This window comes from Myodes glareolus, chromosome 2 (genome assembly GCF_982192425.1).
Source record: "Myodes glareolus chromosome 2, mMyoGla1.1, whole genome shotgun sequence".
Classification (NCBI taxonomy): domain Eukaryota; kingdom Metazoa; phylum Chordata; class Mammalia; order Rodentia; family Cricetidae; genus Myodes; species Myodes glareolus.
Window position 1 is genome coordinate 12844348 of NC_142027.1, and position 20144 is coordinate 12864491.

A 20144-nucleotide genomic window follows, 5' to 3' on the forward strand; every position below is an offset into this window, starting at 1 on the left:
AGAAATGTATCCCAAAGACACAAAGCTTAATCAATGAGAGCCTCCCAGTGGTGCAGTAGATCCAGAGTGAAGCTTGCCTTGACGACGCAGGGAAGAAAGCTCGTGACAGTCATGGGGAAAGAAGTAGGCAAAGAGCTAAAACTGGGTGGTCATCTACTTCCCGTGACGTTTCCTGGCGGAAATACCAGTGATCCTGGTAATTCTTCAGGTGGGAATCTCTTATATAATTCATTCAACTTGTTTTCAGGCAGCTGATGGAGATTGTTAGACAATAACTAAATGGACATAATGATCATTTTGGTCTTAAAACAATGTCCTATCTTCCTGACCCCGCTTGGCCATCTCATTTCAGATAATACACATGAGAGAAGATGAGCAAATGTTCCTTAAGTTTCCTCACAGCTGGTTTAGTAAATGAAACACAGGTCAGAGGATACAATCACCAGGAATGGATGCCCTTGCCTTAAAATTTACACTACTGGGAGTTCAGGGTTGATTGTAACACACTGCAGCTTCCTGCGTAGCAACTAGAGTTTCTTAACCCAGTCACCTTTAGACTGGATTACCTGACACAGAGTCTTTCTCCTCCCACCTTACCCACCTCACCCTATCCCTTCAGCACCCCTCTTTGACACCAGGTTTTCTGTGTGGTAGGAAATAGAATGGGTATCACTCTGAGAGCGGCAGCATGTGAACAAGAGAATTATTTCAATTGCTATTCCTTTTAAAGAATACCTAGAGGCTGAGGATTCAGCTCAGGGGTGGACTGCTTGCCCAGCAAGAGCAAAGCCATGGTTTTGATCCTTAGCTCTGAAAACGAAATAAAAAAAAGAATGGAATACTTGAAATCTAAATTTTCCAACAGTATGGTGGTGGTGAGGCAGGAACTGTGGGACCTTATTCTTTCTGCTTCTCTGCTGAATGAATACAGCGCTTGTCGATTGCTTTCTCCCCCCCCACACACACACCTATGAATGGCTGACTCTGTGATGGGTCTACAGTCTACATTTACATACTATGATATCTATTACACCGAGAGATCTCAACAGACTCTTTCAGTCTCTCCTGCCAACTTTACCTATCACAAATGCTAATGTTAAAAAGAGCACCCATCTCCCCTTCCTAAATGACAAGAAATTTACTCCAGGAATTTTTCATACTGGTGATAAACCTGTCATGCTTTTAAAGCAAAAACAATGAGCGAATAATTGGAACAGATGGTGGGCTTCAGAGTGAACTCATCCATGGGGAATACAGCTGCTTGAAAACATTTGAGAGATGTTTCTTTTATGATGAATTTATACTTTAAGGAAGATCAGTTACTATTCAAAAAGATTCATGGGTACACACACAATTTTTTCCAAAAAGATTTGCAAGAAGTCACTTCTGATGTCAACCAGGACCACTTTAGAAGGAGCTAAAATAGAAGCTAAAAGCTATGCAGATGTGAAAAGGTCTCTGCCATGCCTAGTCTTGTCCTGAGTCCCCAGAGACTCCGAAGTCTCTCCCATAATAGAAGATTGGCAAAGTTGGCTCAGTCACAAGCTAAAATTGAAAACTGCTGCTTAGAGACTCTCAGGACAGAGGCTCTAGAAATGTGCCTCCTGAGGGATTTAAAATCAAACTTCAAGAGAATGAGAGCAGTTAAGATTTAAACAGGTTCCTGGAAGACTGGAAATTGCCTTCCTTAGAGACCAACATTAAGCAGAGATTGGATCTCCATCTGTCCATAATGTGTTAGGCCTCGCGCAGCCTGAAGGCAGGGGGAGAGTGGCAGCAAGCATTTGTTGTGCACCCACTGCGTATATCACTATGACGACTGTGCAGCCGTGGCCAGGAGTATTGTTCTCACGCTCCTCATCGCGGTTCCCTGTACCTTAGAGCAAAGCACTCCAGGGTCTCTCATTTGCCTGTGCACTCTAGGGATATTAACGCTGCTAATTTTGCCTCTACCCATTGTTCTGGGAAGTTTCAAGCAAATAGTTGATATGTCTTACTCAGTTTCAAAATCAATTTTTCTCACCCAAAAATCCATACTCTGAACTGACAAGCCATAATACCCCTCTAAAGCATTCCACTCCTCCTTTAGAGTAGATTTTGAGTGCGACAATTATTTTTTAAGTCTTATGAGGAAATAAATGACAAATGACAAAATTCTGAGCCTGAGCTTATAGAACTTTAGCTGTGGCATAGGACATACGTCATCTGTAGGGATGGGAGGGCATAGGACATACGTCATCTGTAGGGATGGGAGGGCATAGGACATACGTCATCTGTAGGGATGGGAGGGCAGCAGGACATACGTCATCTGTAGGGATGGGAGGGCATAGGACATACGTCATCTGTAGGGATGGGAGGGCAGCAGGAAGCACTTTCTTAGAGACAGCGCTGAGATATGAGCAAGGAGGAGAAATGACTTGGATTCTTGGCTCCTAAACACACCTTCAGATTTTAAATTTCTTTCAATCTATTTGACAAATGGTCTTGACTTTATTTTATTATTTTTTTAAAGATTTTTTTTCCTTGCCTTTAAGATAACTGACTTTTCAATTTGCCTTCACCAAGAATGGCTTTAAACTTTGTAAGGAAAGGGAGCGTCCTACTACAGAGGAGATGAAATACTACCAAAACTGTCTCCTTCCAGGGGAATAAATGAGAAAAGGAATCTTGTTTTACCTGTTTTGCATTGATTAACACAGGAATTAAGAATTAAGAGGCTATGCCCCGATATACGTACTTTGGCACTTTCCATAATAATTTCCTTCATAATTTAAACTTTCAATGGAATTACCAGAAGACAGACCATAAATATTACCAAGTTATTGCCATTGACTATTATAGCACACAGAACTATTTAGAACGTAATTTATCTTGATTGGGACATGAATCACTATGGATGAACCACTGTGAACAACACCTGAAATTTTTCAATGTGTTATGTTGTTGATTGTTTTACTCTTTTTACTCTTGGCTCTTTTGAAGAACCCAGTTCCCAAACAAATCACACATGAAGTCTTATTCTTTCTTATAAATGTCCAGCCTTAGCTTGGCTTGTTCCTAGCCAGCTTTTTTACTTAAATTATCCCATCTACATTTTGCCTCTGGTCTTTTTACTTTTCTTCCATAATCTTACATTCACTCTTATTCTGTGACTTCTGTGAAGGCTGTGAGGTTGGGTGGCTTACTCCTACTGTCCCCCCCCCTCCTGATTCTCTTGCTCCTTCTCTTTCTTTTCTCAGATTTCTTCTTCTATTTAGCCAGTCCTACCTATCCTTTCTCCTGCCTCACTATTGGCTGTTCAGCTTTTTATTGGACCATCGGGTGTTTTAAACAGGCAGAGTAACACAGCTTCACAGAGTTAAACAAATGCAACATCAAAGAATGCAACACATATTTACAAAATTAAACAAATGTTCCAGACATAAACAAATGTAGCACACCTTAAAGTAATACTCCACAACAGCCTTGCACAGTAAACATTCCTTGATTGTCATAGCTCAGTCTAGGTTAAAAGAAAGGATCTGCTTCATGCAATGGCCCTAGAACCCAAATCCCTTCTACTCCAGGACTCCTCCGTCACTGGTGACTTGAAAGTGTTTTCTTGTTGCAGTGTATTTGAGGAAAGAGAGCAAGCAGAGCAGGTTGGGAAGAGTTATGATATGAGACTTGAAATGTTATCCATCAATTGAGCTCCCCTTGTCCAGAAATGTAGCCATAGTGGGACTCTAATGAAGTTAGGGAAATAAACGGAAGAATGGCAAAACTCAGCCACAAAAAGAGATCACCAAAAGGCCAGAAAAGATTGAGTCGAAACAACAAATTCCATGACATATATAAGGATTTAGTGAAGAACTCAGCAGATGCAGGAATGTCATAAAATTCCTATTTAATGTTTCCTTTTTTAGAATAAAAAACACCCGGGGCCAGAGTGAACCTCAACATGTCACCTCTCCATCTTCTAACTAGTTAGTATCTTCAAGATATAAGATTGGAAATTCTCAACTTTGGCTAATAGTATTTTACTTCAAGGTTGCAGCACTCTGGAGTATTCATTACTAAGATAGTGAAATGACTTGACATTGTCTTATCCCGTTGATGACCAACATCCAAATCATCCCCAACTTTCAGGCTCTCCTTACCGGGATAAGATCACAATTGCCATTCTTCAACTACAAGAAGAAGGGAAGCTGCACATGATGAAAGAGAAATGGTGGCGAGGAAACGGCTGCCCTGAAGAAGAGAGTAAGGAAGCCAGTGCTCTGGGAGTGGAAAATATTGGGGGCATCTTCATTGTTCTGGCTGCAGGACTTGTCCTTTCTGTGTTTGTGGCCATTGGAGAATTTATATACAAATCACGGAAGAACAATGACTCTGAGCAGGTGAGTCAACTCTTTCTAAGGCTGGGTAGTTTTACCTTGAACTTGTCTTAAATGTGAGAACTTGAAGGATACTTTCCCTCTTTGTAACAGTCTAATGAATTAGATGCCCAGAAGAGCCATTTCTGAGTTAGAGCAAAGAGCATTGAACCCCTGCCAGGTGCCGCTGGCACGCAGCTCTATCAGCTATTAATGGGAAGGAGGAAGAGTCTTGTACACTAAATCTAATTAGCACTATTCGGAATGACAGTGCAGAAATTCAAATCTCAGTTAATTTCTTCAACAGTTGTTTGCTCTTAAGATAGAAGCTACAGGAAGAGCAAGGGAGGCATAAATCCGAAATTAAGGAAAACCTTGTGAGCAATGGAACCAGCCCTCCAGTGTATATTCTGAGCACATGTGCTCTTGTGGAACAACTTCTATAAAAACACAAAGCAGATTTTTTAAATTGGGCATTTACTTACATCAATATATAATGTGTAGAAAGGGAATTCATACAATTTCCCTAGGAATATGATAAATCACAAAAATGGCAATAAAATATATTTGACACTTTATTTTCCAAAATTGCATCTAGGATAATGGGCAATTTCAATAGCCAAGCCATTTCTAGTTATTTTATTTTTTAAAGTCATTCACACACGAAACTTCAGTGCTTTGGGGGAAAACCCACAATGACTGTGATTTAAGATAATTTCTCACTAAAATAAATAATATACACAGCTTCAGCATATTGTAATATATTAATCCAGTAGTTTAAAGATAGCACTAGAATTTCAAAGCTAAGAGCTATTAACAAACAGCTTGTTTAATGTTCTACTATCAATATTATGAAATTCTTAATAATTTTCAAGATAGAACTTCATATGTCCATTTCACACAGTCTTGAAAATTGTGTGGCTGGTTTTGATTAATAACCAGATACTAGAAGCACTTTCTTGATATGAAAACTGTGTTTTGAGTGCCCAACACTGGGCATAATTTATTATAACCCTCTTTCTCTAGAGAAACCCTCCCCAAAGTTAAAAAGCAATTATGAGGTTATGGATCACCCCTTTCCTAGACCTCATTCTAGAAAACTGTCTTGAAGTAATAAGTAGAAGGGACTGATCTGCCCTAACTTTCAATCCGCTCTTGAAGTGTCTTGTTTTATGCTACTAATTTGAAAAATAAACGCTTGTATATATTATGCTTTAATGTGCTGCTTCATAACTGCTGGCCTCATTTTATTTATTTTTTCATTAAACATTCATTCTTGCTTTTTATTTATTCACTTTCTGTATTTTTTCCCCATTTCTTTTGCATGCAAGGCTTTTTGTTTCTTTTATGGACTGCAGTGTAAACAAACCCATCCGACCAACTCCACTTCCGGGACTACTTTATCTACAGACGTAGAATGTGGCAAATTATTACGAGAGGAAAAGGGGATTCGGACACAGTCCTCAGTCCATACTGTATAACTGAGTTTTTCAAAAGGTGTTCCCAGTAGAATTGTTTGTAATGAGTGTCGTCTGTGCCTGCGTCCACTAGGCGGAAGTAGTCATCCTGTACTTTCCCTTTTACTAACAAAAGATCCATACACTACTCCAGGCACTCCACTCGGGCCTCGGGAACAAATGTGTACTAGATACTGATGCAGGGTTTTAGGGGAATATAGACTCCTGGAGGCATGTATATACAAAAATCTATTCTATCCAAAATTGTCGTCTTTCTGTTTTCTTTATGCATTAAAGTAAAAATAACTCTTTTTTCATAAACAAAAATCAAGACACAACAGGGCAAATCATGGGAAAATGCTAATTCTGTGTGCATTCTTTTCATCTTTGTGAACTTTCCCCTCCTCTTCCTGTCTCATATGTTCTCTAGACCTATATATTTCAAACTCCCTTTAGCCATGTCTTCTCAATAAGTATACAAGTAACTCTATAACATTGTTAATTTTTAATTAAATTGATCCCAAGGTTTTAAATGTATTATTTACTCAAAACATAATATCATGGCTCTTAAAGGTTCAGGAATCATCTCTGAAAAAAAAAATAATGGTTGAACTTGGATGCAGAAGGGATTATCTTATGTGAGATTCACTCGGGGGTTGAGGAATAGTCAAAATGACTTCTGAACAGAAGCCCAGCACCACCAGGCTTTCACGCAACAGTTGGCTGTCATTCATAGGACTAGAGCCACTAAAAACCTTGTTTGCTTTCAAACGCTATGTATTTCTTTGAAGTGTCAAGCAGAGTCCTAACATATGAACTAATTCATGGCATCTTCTGCTTCCTGCTGATCCACACTCAGACTTTGCAAGGATGAGCAGTCTCTCACACCACGCTATAGGATTACCTTCTTGCTCATGTAAGATAGAGTATCTCTTCTTGGAGCCAACTTTTCTGAGCCTTGCCAAATTCACATTCATTTCCCTGGGCCCATAGCCATTATTAATGCAGTCCAACTGTGCTGTGGAGAAGGGGAAGGGGAGAGAATTTCCATATGCATTAGCTGCAGATCTCTGCAGATTTATTTTCTACCTGTATTCAAAGTGCTGTGAAGAATCCCCACACTAACTCAGCTTGGTGACATAGAAGCCAATGGCAGGCTAAATTTGGTGAGACAAGGAATGTCTGCTGTTTGCTCTGAGTTCACTCACCCTTCTCAGAGAGTTGGGGAATGGAACTGTCTTTCATCTCCTCTTAATATGGGATCAGCTGGACTTTGTTCTCTACCGGGAAATTATTCCTTGTCATGTCAAGTGATCCCCAGGAATATATTCCAGCCCAGGAATATGCTCCAGAGAGGAGATGTTGGCATCTGGGCAGCCATGTTGCATGACTATTTTAGTTACAACTCTTTTTAGTCAATCTTATAGTTCTTCAGTAAAGCATGATCAGTAAATTTGACTTCTGCACTGATTCTGTCTCCAACTATTTCTTTAAATAAATGAGCTCTTATGAAAAACCTAAAAAATATATTACTATTTATTTACTGTTATTAAAGTAGAAAAATCTGTGTGTCACTGTTCAGAATTTTTATTCTCACAATCAATAGAATCAGGTAGGATAAAGGCTCCATGCCTCTTAGTTTCATGACTTATTTATTCAGCATACAGAATCCACAAACTGCTTAAGTTTATTTCCCAAGAACTATTTAATATACCCACGTGGTTACCAAGTTTCTGAGCCACTGATGATAAAGAAAAGTCAGATGACAATAACTAGCAAAACTCACCTTTCAGAACAGCTCATCCTTTAAATGTGTTTAAGAGACGAATAAAGAACTAATTTTCTTCCAAAGTTAACAATAGGAGAGCTTGGAATATAGCTTGGCTGATGCAATGCTTGCCTAACATGCAGGAAGCTCTGGGGTAGGACTCCTCAGTTCCAATCATGCACAAACCTATGTGTGCTGTCACAAATCTGTAATCCCAGCACTCAAGAAATAGAAAGAGAAGGATTAGAAATTCAAGATTATCTTTTACTACGTACTAAGTTTGAGGGATGCCTGGATTACATGAGACCCTGTCTCAAAAACAAACAAATGAATAAATAAATAAATGATATTTTGGTATTGTTTTAGACAATACTATCTAATTCTGTTATTGACTCAGTATTTTATGGTTTTCAAAATGTTTGCCTATACATTACATTTGATCTTTCAGCAATTTTAATTCAGCTTTATTATCAGAAATAACATCTATTAGAGTCCTAAACCTTGATTTCTGACATTAATATTAAAAGAGAATTTTATAAATTATCCAAACTTAGGTTCAAGCACAGCAGGCCACTGACTAAGTATGTTCTAGCTTCAGAGTCTAACATCTCCCACCAGAAAATCATTTCTAGAATAGAAGGTTGCTTTGAAGTATTTCTGAAAACAGGTGCCACTGGAAAGTGCCTCATTAATGGTGTTTTCAGAGTTAAATAACCCAAAAGGAACCACACTCTACATTCCCTTACCAGGTAGTATTTTAGTATATTTAATATGTTGTCATGGACAGAGAATTTCCCACTTACTCAGTGTCTCTCAAGCTCTTACGTCATAGTGTATTTTCTATAAAGACCTGGAAAGACCAGTGTGACCCAGATGACTCTCTAGGAAACACAAGTATGGCAATACCAATGATATGTGATTGATATCGGTGATATGATATCAATGATATCAATTTCTATGATGATGTGGAAGACACTTTATTCTGTGCGTGGTTTATAAACCATTCAACAATTAGGCATCATTTGGATCAAGTTTCAACTTCTCTAAGCTTCAGTTTCCTTAGTTTTAAATTAAGAGTGTAAACAGAGACAGTTCTTTTGTTTTCCGGCTGCTCTGACCCAAATAATCACACAGAAACTATATTAATTACAACACTATTTGGCCAATGACTCAAGCATATTCCTAGTTAGCACTTATATCCTAAATTTACCCATTTCTATTAATCTATGTATTGCCATGAGTTTGTGGCTTACTGGGAAATTTCTACCTACCATCCTTCTTCTTCAGCAGCTACATAGTGTCTCCTTGACTCCACCTACTCTTTACATCTCTGTTCAGATTTCACAACTGGCTATATTCTGCCCTGCCATAGACCAAAACAACTTCTTTATTAATCAATGGTAAGAAAACATATTCACAACTTACAGAAAGGAATCCCACATCATTCAATATGATGCTACTACTATATATACCATGAGAATTAAATGAAGTCATATCATGACACAGCAAATAAAGCAACTTATAAAGTCTTGATAATAAATGTTGTTCAACAAATATTGCACCCTACAGAAAAATTAAATCTCTCTCTCTGGTCACATAAACAGTAAGAAAAATAAATTCATCACATTAAAATAAACCCAGATTTAGAAAACAGGATTACAAAGGAAGAGATATAAACTCTATCCAGTTTTCCCTGCACACATGTTAAAAAAAAATAAAGTTACTCTATTCAAGAAAAGGACCTGAATAGGTAAGGTATGAGGATGTATATAGTAGCAACTCTGAGCCCTCTCTCCAGATAGTCTGCTTTAATTAGTCTGAAGTTAGGGCAAGACAATTGTAATCATTTGAGATGCTCAATTGATTCTAATAGTCAAAAAGAGTTAAGATTCAGTAATCTAAACACTAGTTTGCGGATATAATTGGACCTAATAAATCTTTGATTTTTATGAATTGACTCAGGCTAAAAATAGAGCCACTAATTCTAAGAGAGGGGGAGATCATATATTTAGCATCTGATATTCAATGGTCCCTTTATGTGGATACTCAAAGAAGAAATTGCAAGTCTTTAGAGACAGAAAATTTGTGATATTCAACTGATAATCTCTAAATTTACTTGTAAAACATAGAGCTTTTGCTATTCAAAATTATGAAGTAAGTAGTTTGTTGCTGCTTTGGACCTTCATACATTTTTCTATATTTCTTTTATCAATCCTTCAGACAAGCAGTTCTTGTTGCCATGGAAATAACTGCAAAGACCACATTGACCTCTGCAGGGTTCATTGCATTTCAAGTCAGAGACTTTAGTGTAAATCACAATCATCTGGGGGAGTGAGTCACATTTCCTGCCCTCAAGTTCCAGATGTTCACTTTGGTAGACACAGCCAGAAATCCGGATGCTCAATAAAGCCTGGAAAAGAATATTTAAAATTAGTTGGATGCATTAGTTTCCATTAAAGTTAGCTTGAATGTATTGATTTTCTCTAAAGTTAGGTCATATACATGAGTTTTGAACTATCTTGAATACTAGAAATTTTTAGATAGTTTTTCTTACATGAATTATTTTTGCAATAAGTTTGAGTATAGTTATTTTACTTTAAAGCACTTGGCACACACGGGTTTTCATTATAAACTACCATGGACATAACAGTTTTGTCAAGTTGGATGGTTATCATGAACTGTTGTAAAACAGTAGCAGGTCGTGAGCTTTATTTTTAAAATACTGCTTAAAGTCAGATAGAAGGATATTAAAAGATTGAACAAAAGCATCAACAATAATAAAAACATTATGTTAATTTGTTTCTTCATAAATCTGTCAATCACTTAATTCAAAGAGGAAAAAATAAAGCTTCACATTGTACTTTGCTGTACTAGACTAAAATTATAAATTGAATTTTAACATTTTTTTTCAGCAAAGCTACATGAAAAACACAAAATTAACTGGATTTTTATTCTTATAAACTTATCCAAGGAAAATCATTTAAAAAACTCCTCACTATATTTGAGAAATATTATATTATATTCTTTATGTGTTACAATGCAATACCACAATGAATTCCAATTAATATCCAAGCACATGGTGTTTATCCTACAAGGTCGATTTGTTAGTAAGCCTAAACAACATGGAAAAGCAAGAGAAAAGGATGTATTCTTTGTGTACTGCCTTTTGTCCACATAGCTGTTGCAAATAGCATCATTAATTAACCCCAGCAGAGAGTAAGACACCTCTGCGGGCTGCTGACGTACAGTGCACTTGCAGGAACAATCTCACAGAGCTTCTCACATCCGTGGAATTTCATGTCCAGATTATAGGGTTTAAAACCATTCAGCTTTCAAAATTCCTTCCACATGGTAATATGGGATGGTAATATGGGAAAGAAGATGCGTCCTTAAAATTTCAAAGATTCTCTATTTATAATAATTAGAGCATTCTGGAACGAGCAAGTCATTACCACATTTGCACAACTGCATGGTTCAACACCTCACCAACCCTGAACATCATTAATGCCAGGCCGGATTCAACTACTGACCTAAACTGCCCAATAATGAGCACCATGTATGCACAGCAAAATTAATAACGAAGACCAAAGGGATGGGGTGCAATTATTGCGCTTCCCAAAATAAGACAATGCAGAAAACTGAACCAGAATTGTCTTTCTTCCCAATATTTCAACTGAATGACATTTTCAAACTTAAAATATTCATATATAAAATGATGAGCTTCTGAACATAAGTCTTCCCTGATCTGATTCTTGAGTCTTTTACAACAACAGGGAATAAGAAATTCCTGTCCACAGAAGTCTTCCCAAGCCTGGCATGTTTCCAGGCACTTAGAAGTATCTGTAGCTCCAGTTTTTTGTTGTTGTTTGTTTGTTTGTGTGTTTTTAATCTTTGGCTTGACTAATTTATTTAACAAAAATGCAGAAGCCTGTTATTTTTGTATTGGTGGGAAGACTGCCTTTGCCTAGAAACCCAAACATTATTATCAGAGAATTGAGGAGACATTTAGTATTCTTCTAGAAATGCCTGCACCAAAGTACAAATAATTCTTCTTAAAAGCCCAGCTCTAAAAGTCCTGTGTGACCCAACAGACAGGATCTTAAAAAAATAATTCAGTCCTCCACACTGCTGCTAAATGGCCCTGGGACTCTGAGCAAGTGAATTTGCTTCCTCGACCTCTGTTTCTTCAACTTTAGAAAGGTGGAATTTGAGGTTACCATATCACCACGATGGTTTTTAAATATACTAGAAAAATAGAAAGGAAATAAAATAACAAAAGTGGTATGAAAATAAAACACTTATGCCTGTATGTGTTTTAAGATGACTGTGTATCTGTTCAACACCTTAAATTTTTAACATGATAAGCAGAATTGCATTGCCCTGCTGGTACTTCAAAGAAAGGCCTCCTGTGGATAGAGAAAATAGTCCAATCAACCAACACAGCAAAGGGGTGAAGAGATGCTCACACAGTCAATCATGTGCAAATTGTTCCAAACAGTAATTATTGTAGAAGTGGAATTGTTCTCAGTTTGGATGAACCTACAGGTTAAATTAACCACACACGCACACACACACAGAGAGAGAGAGAGAGAGAGAGAGAGAGAGAGAGAGAGAGCAACAAGGAGGTATGTACATAGAATGTTCTTAGAAGCATAGAATTGATGGCACACAAATTGGGATAACAGAAATAAACTGGACTGGTTACATAGTCAGGCCCAAGTCTGAAAGCAGAACCTATCTAAGAATGCTGGGAAAGGTAGTCAGAGTGGGTGGCATGCATTTGTTTTCCACACTTTCTATATCAAGTTAGAGAGAAGTCAAACTTTCAGCGTTTGAGGACCAAGTTGTGACACAGCAGTGCTCTCGGAAGACATGACTTTTAGCTGCAGGATCCAGATGTTTCATTTAATAAATCAATTGTCCCAAATCAAATAGTTTATAAGTAGCAAGGACCCAAACCCCAGAGACTGAGGTAATAAAGACAGTGCCGTTTTCCTATCTCATTCTGCTTCCCTTACCTGGTATCCGTGACTTGGGCAGAAGGAGAGCACCGATGGGAAATTACAAATGCTTAGATGTCATTTGAATTTCTAAGACCAGTTCAGAGTTCACCCCCAAGTCAGGACAAGACAGCAAAATGGAAATCTCCAAAGGGAACATTGAAAGAAATACCTTCACTGACTTCACCAAAGAGCCCAGGAAGTGGTAAGAGTTGTAGAGAAATCTTCCCTCTGTCTCTTGAATGACAAGAAGACAGGATTAGGTAATGAGTCCATAGAGGCCTTCAAAAAGTCTTTCTCAAACTCACACCAAAAACAATATTTATAAAGCCCCATGCCTTTTCTCAGAAAACAAAAGGCTATGGAAGGGTTTAGAGAATCATAGCAGGGTGGTAACATTGAGGTTATATGAAAAGACGCATGCACAGACCCTCGGGAGACCATTGAAACTATGAGTACCTCGGGCGACTTAGCAGAGACAGATGGCTATCAGGGAAGTGATAGATGCCACACCAGAGAAAGTCAGAGACAGAGAGAGCTCAGAGAACAGTGGCTCCCCAGCCCTCCAGACTCCTCTCCTAATTGCAAGTGGCCTTCAGAAAGAAAAGCTGAAGGGGGAGAGGAGGGGGACAAAGAGAAAGGCCTGGGTTAGCTGATTCATTAAACAAAAGAAAACATTTCCAATCAAAAGTAAATTTTCTTGATCTGACAAGATCCAATAGTGAATATAGCTGAATTCTGTTTCGTTGCAGGGCTTTTGTTCATTTGTTTTTGTTTCTTTTTAACAGAATCACATTTAAAAAACACAATTTTTTAACAAGTTAGTTTACAGCATAAAATGCATATCGATTACAGTGAATATAAGCTAGGGCTTCAAAACTGAAGACTCCATGAATAAGAATTGTGAACAATTAAAACCCCACTTCTAGATCAATGGTGGAGCCAACCACTCTATTGAGAAGGAAAAAGCTTCTGGAAATATATTTTCATGACCCTACCTCATCTTTGAAAAGCTTAGAGCAAACAGTAAAAAAGAAACAGTCCTCCTCATGAGACAATGACTGTGAGATTATGTCAGTATTAGAAGCTAGAGAGAAGCTAAGAGAATGAGGAACCAGTTATGCTGACATCTGACATTGCTTCCAGAGACAAGAAAGTTTCCATTACTAGATTATGTTGGAGAGAAAGTCCGCATCCCTGCCACTTTCAACAAAGAGAGTTGCTAATGAGTGCATGCCAGGTCTACATGAAACTCATTCCCACCGCAGAAAATGTCTTAGCTCTAGTTACAGGGCTGAAGTAGGTCACCCTTCATCCTTCTCTCTGTACTCATAGCTTTTGTGGCCTTTCTGGGACAAGAAAGGTACTCTTTGGCCCAAAGTGCCCTTCAGTGGCCATGGATCTCTGACTCAAGCATGGTGGGGAGAGAGAGGTAAGGGGCTCCTTCCCAATTACTCCCAGTTCCTAAGATCAGCTTCTCTCATCCCCAAGTTGAACCACAATCCTTTGAAAGCAGACACAAAACAACTGTACCTTCATCGACCATTCTCTGTCCTACCTATGTGCTGTGTCCTTAAAGCTAGGAACTGGATTTTTAATATCAAGCTTTAATATCAAATGCAGATCACTTGGTTTTTCCCATTCTTAACACACAGATATTATAACTAATAGGTTCAAAGACTAGAGTATCCTCTAATAGTTCCACAAAACGTATTTAAAAATGTAACGATCTGAATTCTTTGTGTACACGTAACATCTATAACTCTGGGACAGTGCTTACAAAACTCTCAGTATAACTTTAGAAGTGGGAAAAATGATTGAGATCCATAAACATGGGTAAGGAATACATGAATAAATACCAAAATTCTCATTGCCTCAGGGTTACACCCCCACACCCATTTCTCAAGGGCTCCCATGAAATCACCCCTAGTGTTGAAACAGAGTGAAGGTACTTGCCCCCATCTACCTGGCGGGTAATTTATGTGCATAATTTCTTTGAAACTTCAAATTTCACTTGTATTAAGAATTCCGTTGCACAATGTATTTATTTATCATGATGACAAAATAAGTTTCTAATGTCACCCTTTCAAAAAATATAAACCAGAAAGAGGGTCATTTGGCTTCACGGGTTGCTGAGCGGCCCTGTATGCACTGCGTGTTCATATTTTTAGTTTGATGGCCTAGACAGGAAAACTAGGATTTGAGGGACTGAAGTTCCGAAGATGGGGAACCTTAAATCTAGGATCTGAGAAAGTGATGATCTTGGTTCCAGCTCCTGAAAAGGTTGGATCAACCTGGCATGAACAAGGAGAAAAAGGAGGACCAAGAGGCAGTGAAACGTGCTGCCATAGGAGTAAGAACACATTGGCTAAGTGTTCATACCACAGGAAGGAAAGCCCAGAGCTGTAAATTAATTGCCTTTGAGGGGGCCATTCAAAGCATCATCAAAGACACGGGGAAATGGCCCAGACAAAGGATCTCTGGGTCCAGAGAGAGAGAGAGAGAGAGAGAGAGTCAAGGTCAGTAGCCAAACTGTGAAACGGCTTTTCAGGGATTACATTTCCTCTACCCCAGCATGTCCAGTGTGGATGAGAATCAGCTCCCTCACTACTTCTCAGGCACAAGCAGATCTATTACCACTGCTCTGGAAACTAATAATACGATCAACATTCAGTCTCTCTGCGCAAGGGCAGGCGCATGAGTTCTGAACTTTCTTTGACACATTGCGGGGAGCATCTCTTCTGGATCTTTGGGGAGGCGGGGATTCTAACATAAGGAAGAGCCAGAGCACCAAGTCCCACCCCTTCCAAATAACATCTTCAATAAGATGATTAAGGCTACAGGGAAAGATTGTGTATTTGCACCAGGCTCACACTAGGACCGTGAAATCAAACATCTGGGGCTAATCTACAGGAGGCACCATGAAGTCAGCAGCTATAAAAAGAACTTCTCCGAAAGGGAAGGCAAGAGAAATTAGAAGACAGGAAAGAGAGGGAAGGGGGGTGTGGGAGAAACGCTTGAAGCAGGAGAAGCAAGAAAGAGAAATGCACTTGGGAGATCAAATCCCCAAGCATGTTATTCTCCCTTTAAAAACCAGGAGAGCTGCAGCTTAAAATGAACTATCTGGGTCTCAGCTAGAACAGTTTGTTGCTCAGTTTCCTCTCCTCTAAAAGAGAAGTCACACACACATACACACACACACACATATCAGCCTTCATGCCTATCATGTCTAAGCACCTAGTCTTCCTTCAATGTCGTTTTCACATAAGCACCAAGACATGTCATGAATTAGAAAGGGATCAGGATAACAGATATTTTAAAAATCATGATAATAGATACTGAAATGTCCTGGCTTAAATTTACGCAGGATCTACTTTAACTAAAGCATAGTCTAAAAAATAACCGAGAGGAATTGTTCCGTGGGAGGGTATAAGATGGCTCGACTCAGAGAACATCCACTTTTTTATTGTGTCCTCTGCAAACCGTGAATTAGTCAGTGACTGGCAGAACTGAAATGTGTGCACTGCGGTGATACAATGGTACTGTAAGAAACCTATTTACAATGTGTCAGGTATTACATTATTCTCTCTCTCTCTCTCTCTCTCTCTCTCTCTCTCTCTCTCTCCCTCTGACACACACCACATGCACACATGCACGCACACACACGCATGCACACACACACATGCACATACACATGCACCACACGTACCACACACATGCACACACCAGCTCACTGAATTTTCATAAAATTTCTGGGACAGATTCCACTGTAATGTCATTTTATAAACAAGGGAATTGAGTAAAAAAAGAAAATATCTTGACAGCGTAACTAAGGTTTAATCCCAGCATTGTGATGTTAGTGGTCAATTATAAGCTTTAAGGCATGGCCATCTAGAGCTATGTTAAAAATGTGAGCACCATCTACCAATGATAAACAAGCCTAGGACCAGGACTATGGCAGCATCTCCACTCCACAGGGCAGTGGAAGACTACTCCTAGGATTCTCTGACTTCAATCACAGTGCTGCTAGAGAAAGGTGGTTAGCTGAATGCTTAATACTTCCTGTCAAAAGCAGCACCTAGAAATTTAAACCCTCATTTTAATAAATTACATTTCCACGGCACGATTAGTAGGGAGAAGCTCCTAAAATCCCAAATGCAGAAATAGAAATATAGAAGCCAGTGTAGATTCTGAGATTATACAAGGCGGAGAATCTAATGCATATGGGCCCTTCCCATGCTGCCTTGACATGGCACTCTGGGCTGAGCAATGACCTTCACTGGTTCATATCTTGTGGATGAGAAGGCCTATCGTTTATTTGTGCTCAGGCCGAAGGGGACCTTAAAGGTCATCTTTCCTTATGGCTACATCAAAATTTGGAAAGAGAAAGGTCAGCCCCAAAGCTTGCCATTTTCTTTTTTGACAGTCAGAAACAAAGTAAGAGTCAAAAAGTTTATGACCAAAGACAAAGGGACTAATATCACCTATAAAGTGAGGTTTGCTCAGTCTTGTACTGAAATCAGGGAGTGAGCACTTAGGGTTGATCAGAAAACAAGGGTTGTTGTATTTTAAGGCACCTAAAATTGGCAGGGGGATGGTCTTTTAATTAAAATCATAACTGAATGTCACGATAAAAGTCTATTGCCATCTCTCTACACAAAATAGGGAAAGCAGTATCAACCAACATTTTCTTCTCTCTATTTATCATTCATTTTTTAGTTCATTTTTACTATTTAAATTAAAAATGGCATGAATAGTTAAATTTAAATTCATGAGAGTTAAAATAAAACCAAGACTATGATTTTGTAAGATGATTTCACAAGGAAAAGTTCACAAAACACTTACTTAAAAAAAGATCCAGACATAGATGATTTTTAGTGGAGTCACTTGAGGGTCGGCCGTCCTATAAATGGAGGTAGGCAGCACCAGACAGAACTTCCTTTTTGTTTTGACTTAGTGTCCCTAATAATAATTTGTGATCATCTACTAAATGGGTGGAATAATGTTCTTAAAGAATAATGTTTATAAAATCTTTGACACACCTTGTATTCCTTCCTCTTGTCCCTCCATTTAAATGATCGTCCAGAAATCAGGAATGATTTCTTCTCCTAACAGACACTTTATATCTAGCGAATAGCAACCTTTCCATTTCCCCTCACCAGCCCCTGGCCATGCTGTGACCGCTCCATTTTGTGTTTCTTCAAGTTGGACAATTTCAAATACTTCATATAAGTGAATCCTGCAGTTTTTGACCTTCCAGGCAGCCTTATCTCGCTGGAGAACATTTTCATAGTAACCTCATCAAAAAGAAAAGCTGTAGATCCCTGAAGGCAGGAATGTGTCCAAAGAGCTTATCTTGGATAGAGGAAATGACAGCAAATTATGTTGTGTTGGCTGTTGATAGAGTGTGCATGCAAATAGGCATAGCATATTGTAATGGAGATATGTATCTGTATATATATATATATTCTGCATATACATAACATTGTTCTGCCACTCTTCCATCTTCCATTGTGTAGTATCATCATTTTTGCTGTGCAGTTCAATGCCATTATTTTCCATTTCAACCCCAGCTGCGTCATTGCTGCTGCCAGAATCTCTGGATTTTTTGGAGAAAATATACAATTTAAAATTGTTTTTTTTTTCTTTTTTTTATCAGAAAGGAAAGTCATCAAGACTTAGATTTTATTTTAGGAACAAAGTAAGGTTTCATGGGAGCAAAAAAGAAAGCCTTGGTGTAGAGAAGGTTTGTTCACTTTCTATAGCATTACTGAAGTGTCGTATGCCTTGATAACCCTATCAATGTTTGGATCATCTCAGTGGGGGAAATGCCTTAATTTAACTCTATTTTGCTGTCTCAGCAAAGGTAAGTTGTCAATTTGAGAGCTTTGAGTTTTGGGGGGTTTGTTTGCTTTGGTTTTGTTTTGTTTTCTGAACTGGGAAAGTCTATAATTTCTGAACTGGTATGATTGTGAGTATAATATAGTCTGCTGAGCTAACTTCCTGCCTCAGTTTCCCTAAGTATAAAGGACAGATGGCCAGTGGGTGGAGGAGGTGGTGACGGGAGCTGGCCTTTAGTTATGGACCTGCCTTTAAAAAAAGTAATTTACGTCCATCAAATGGTAGGCAAGAAATACAAGTCAATGCAGGCTGGTCTTGGTTCCAGGACACTGACACTCCCTTCTTCTGTGCTCTCTAGTGTCTCTCTTTCAATGCCATCATGGAAGAGCTGGGAATCTCACTCAAGAATCAGAAAAAATTAAAGAAAAAGTCAAGAACTAAGGGCAAATCTTCCTTCACAAGTATCCTTACTTGCCATCAGAGACGGACTCAGAGAAAAGAGACTGTGGCATGATCCCAGAGCATACCTGGAGGCACCGTCCCAGGAGAAGAAGGCCATTCCCACTACACATATGTGGAGGAAGGATTTTTGACAAGAAAGAGACGTGTTTTCACATACCTTTATCCGTAACTCCAATCATGGATAGAGGTAGAAGAAATGCACAATTTTTAAGCTCACATAGATATTATTCAGAAGTGAAACATTCTTTTCAGATGAATTTGTATGCACACTTATTTTGCATTTTCTCTTTTCCCCCAATATATTGCTATGTGTGCTTTCTAAATAATAATAAACACGTGGACTTTGTTTTTCATAACAAGTTTGAGGCTCGGTTTGTCCCCATTTCCTCCCTTCATTCCCAGCGCTAGCTGTTGAGTATCAGTAGCTATAGCATTTGCTGTTCTGAGATATATGTTAAGAAACACAGTCATCTGGGCTGACTTTAAAAATATCTGCTTTTAGTTTAGAGAAGTTACCTGCTACTATAGAAGGGAAAGCCATTCACCTTTGTGTTCTAAAACCTAATTTTATGCATGATTTAAATAAATACCACTTGAAAATTAGTAAGCATATTATAAAGAAATGATTTTTTAAAAGGGAAAGCACATTTAGAAGTTAACCGTTCACCACATTGTAAGACATCACGCTGATATCATTTGAGGAAAAACAGATGTGGTCTTTGTCCTCATACAAACAAGAGGAGAACGCCTATTGCTGGAAGCAGGCTCAGAATAGCCAGACACTGAACAAGCATGCAGGGACAGTCACCTGGGCCTAGGATGGTAAAGGCTTCCTGTAGGGGAAGACCAGTGACAGAATGAAACAGGCGTCATCAAGCAACATGGGAGTATGAGATGGAGGTCAGAAGGAGCCCAGGCTGGGGAAGCACTATGTTCAACGGCACTGACCTGACCAAGGTTGCAATGTTAGGTGGAAAAAGGAATAGAATATATTTAAAATGTAAGATGTGATGATCCAAACAGGGGGTTTCACACCTCTAGTTGAGGGGAAACAGAAGGAAAGAGGACAGGAAGAAAGAGAAAGTGAGCTCACACCAGAGCATCTCCATGATCCAACAGGACGCCTGCCCCAGAGCTGAGCAGAATGATAATATTCCAGAAAGGAAAACGTAGTTTCTTCTCTTCATTAAAAATTACATCTAAATTATTGAGTTTTGCAGTTTCAGTATTTTTTTTGTTTCTGTTTTTGTCATTTTTGAAA

The 20144-nt window shown here is 38.7% G+C and overlaps 1 protein-coding gene across 7 annotated transcripts in view; it reads left to right on the forward strand.

Moving 5' to 3' along the window:
• Nucleotides 1-19242, forward strand: part of Grik1 (glutamate ionotropic receptor kainate type subunit 1) — a 391370-nt gene extending 372128 nt beyond the window's left edge. For 2 of the 7 annotated variants that reach the window (XM_087899389.1, XM_087899390.1), the window contains 3 exons: nt 4129-4379; nt 18240-18326; nt 18780-19242. In XM_087899389.1, coding sequence (XP_087755515.1) covers nt 4129-4379; nt 18240-18326; nt 18780-18935 — 494 coding nt within the window. In that variant the 3' untranslated portion in view covers nt 18936-19242. Of the gene's footprint in view, nt 1-4128; nt 4380-5686; nt 7307-18239; nt 18327-18779 lie in introns of those variants that run through there. The other 5 variants (XM_087899394.1, XM_087899399.1, XM_087899398.1 and 2 more) reach the window with 3 other exon arrangements.
• The last annotated feature ends 902 nt before the right edge of the window (nt 19243-20144 follow it).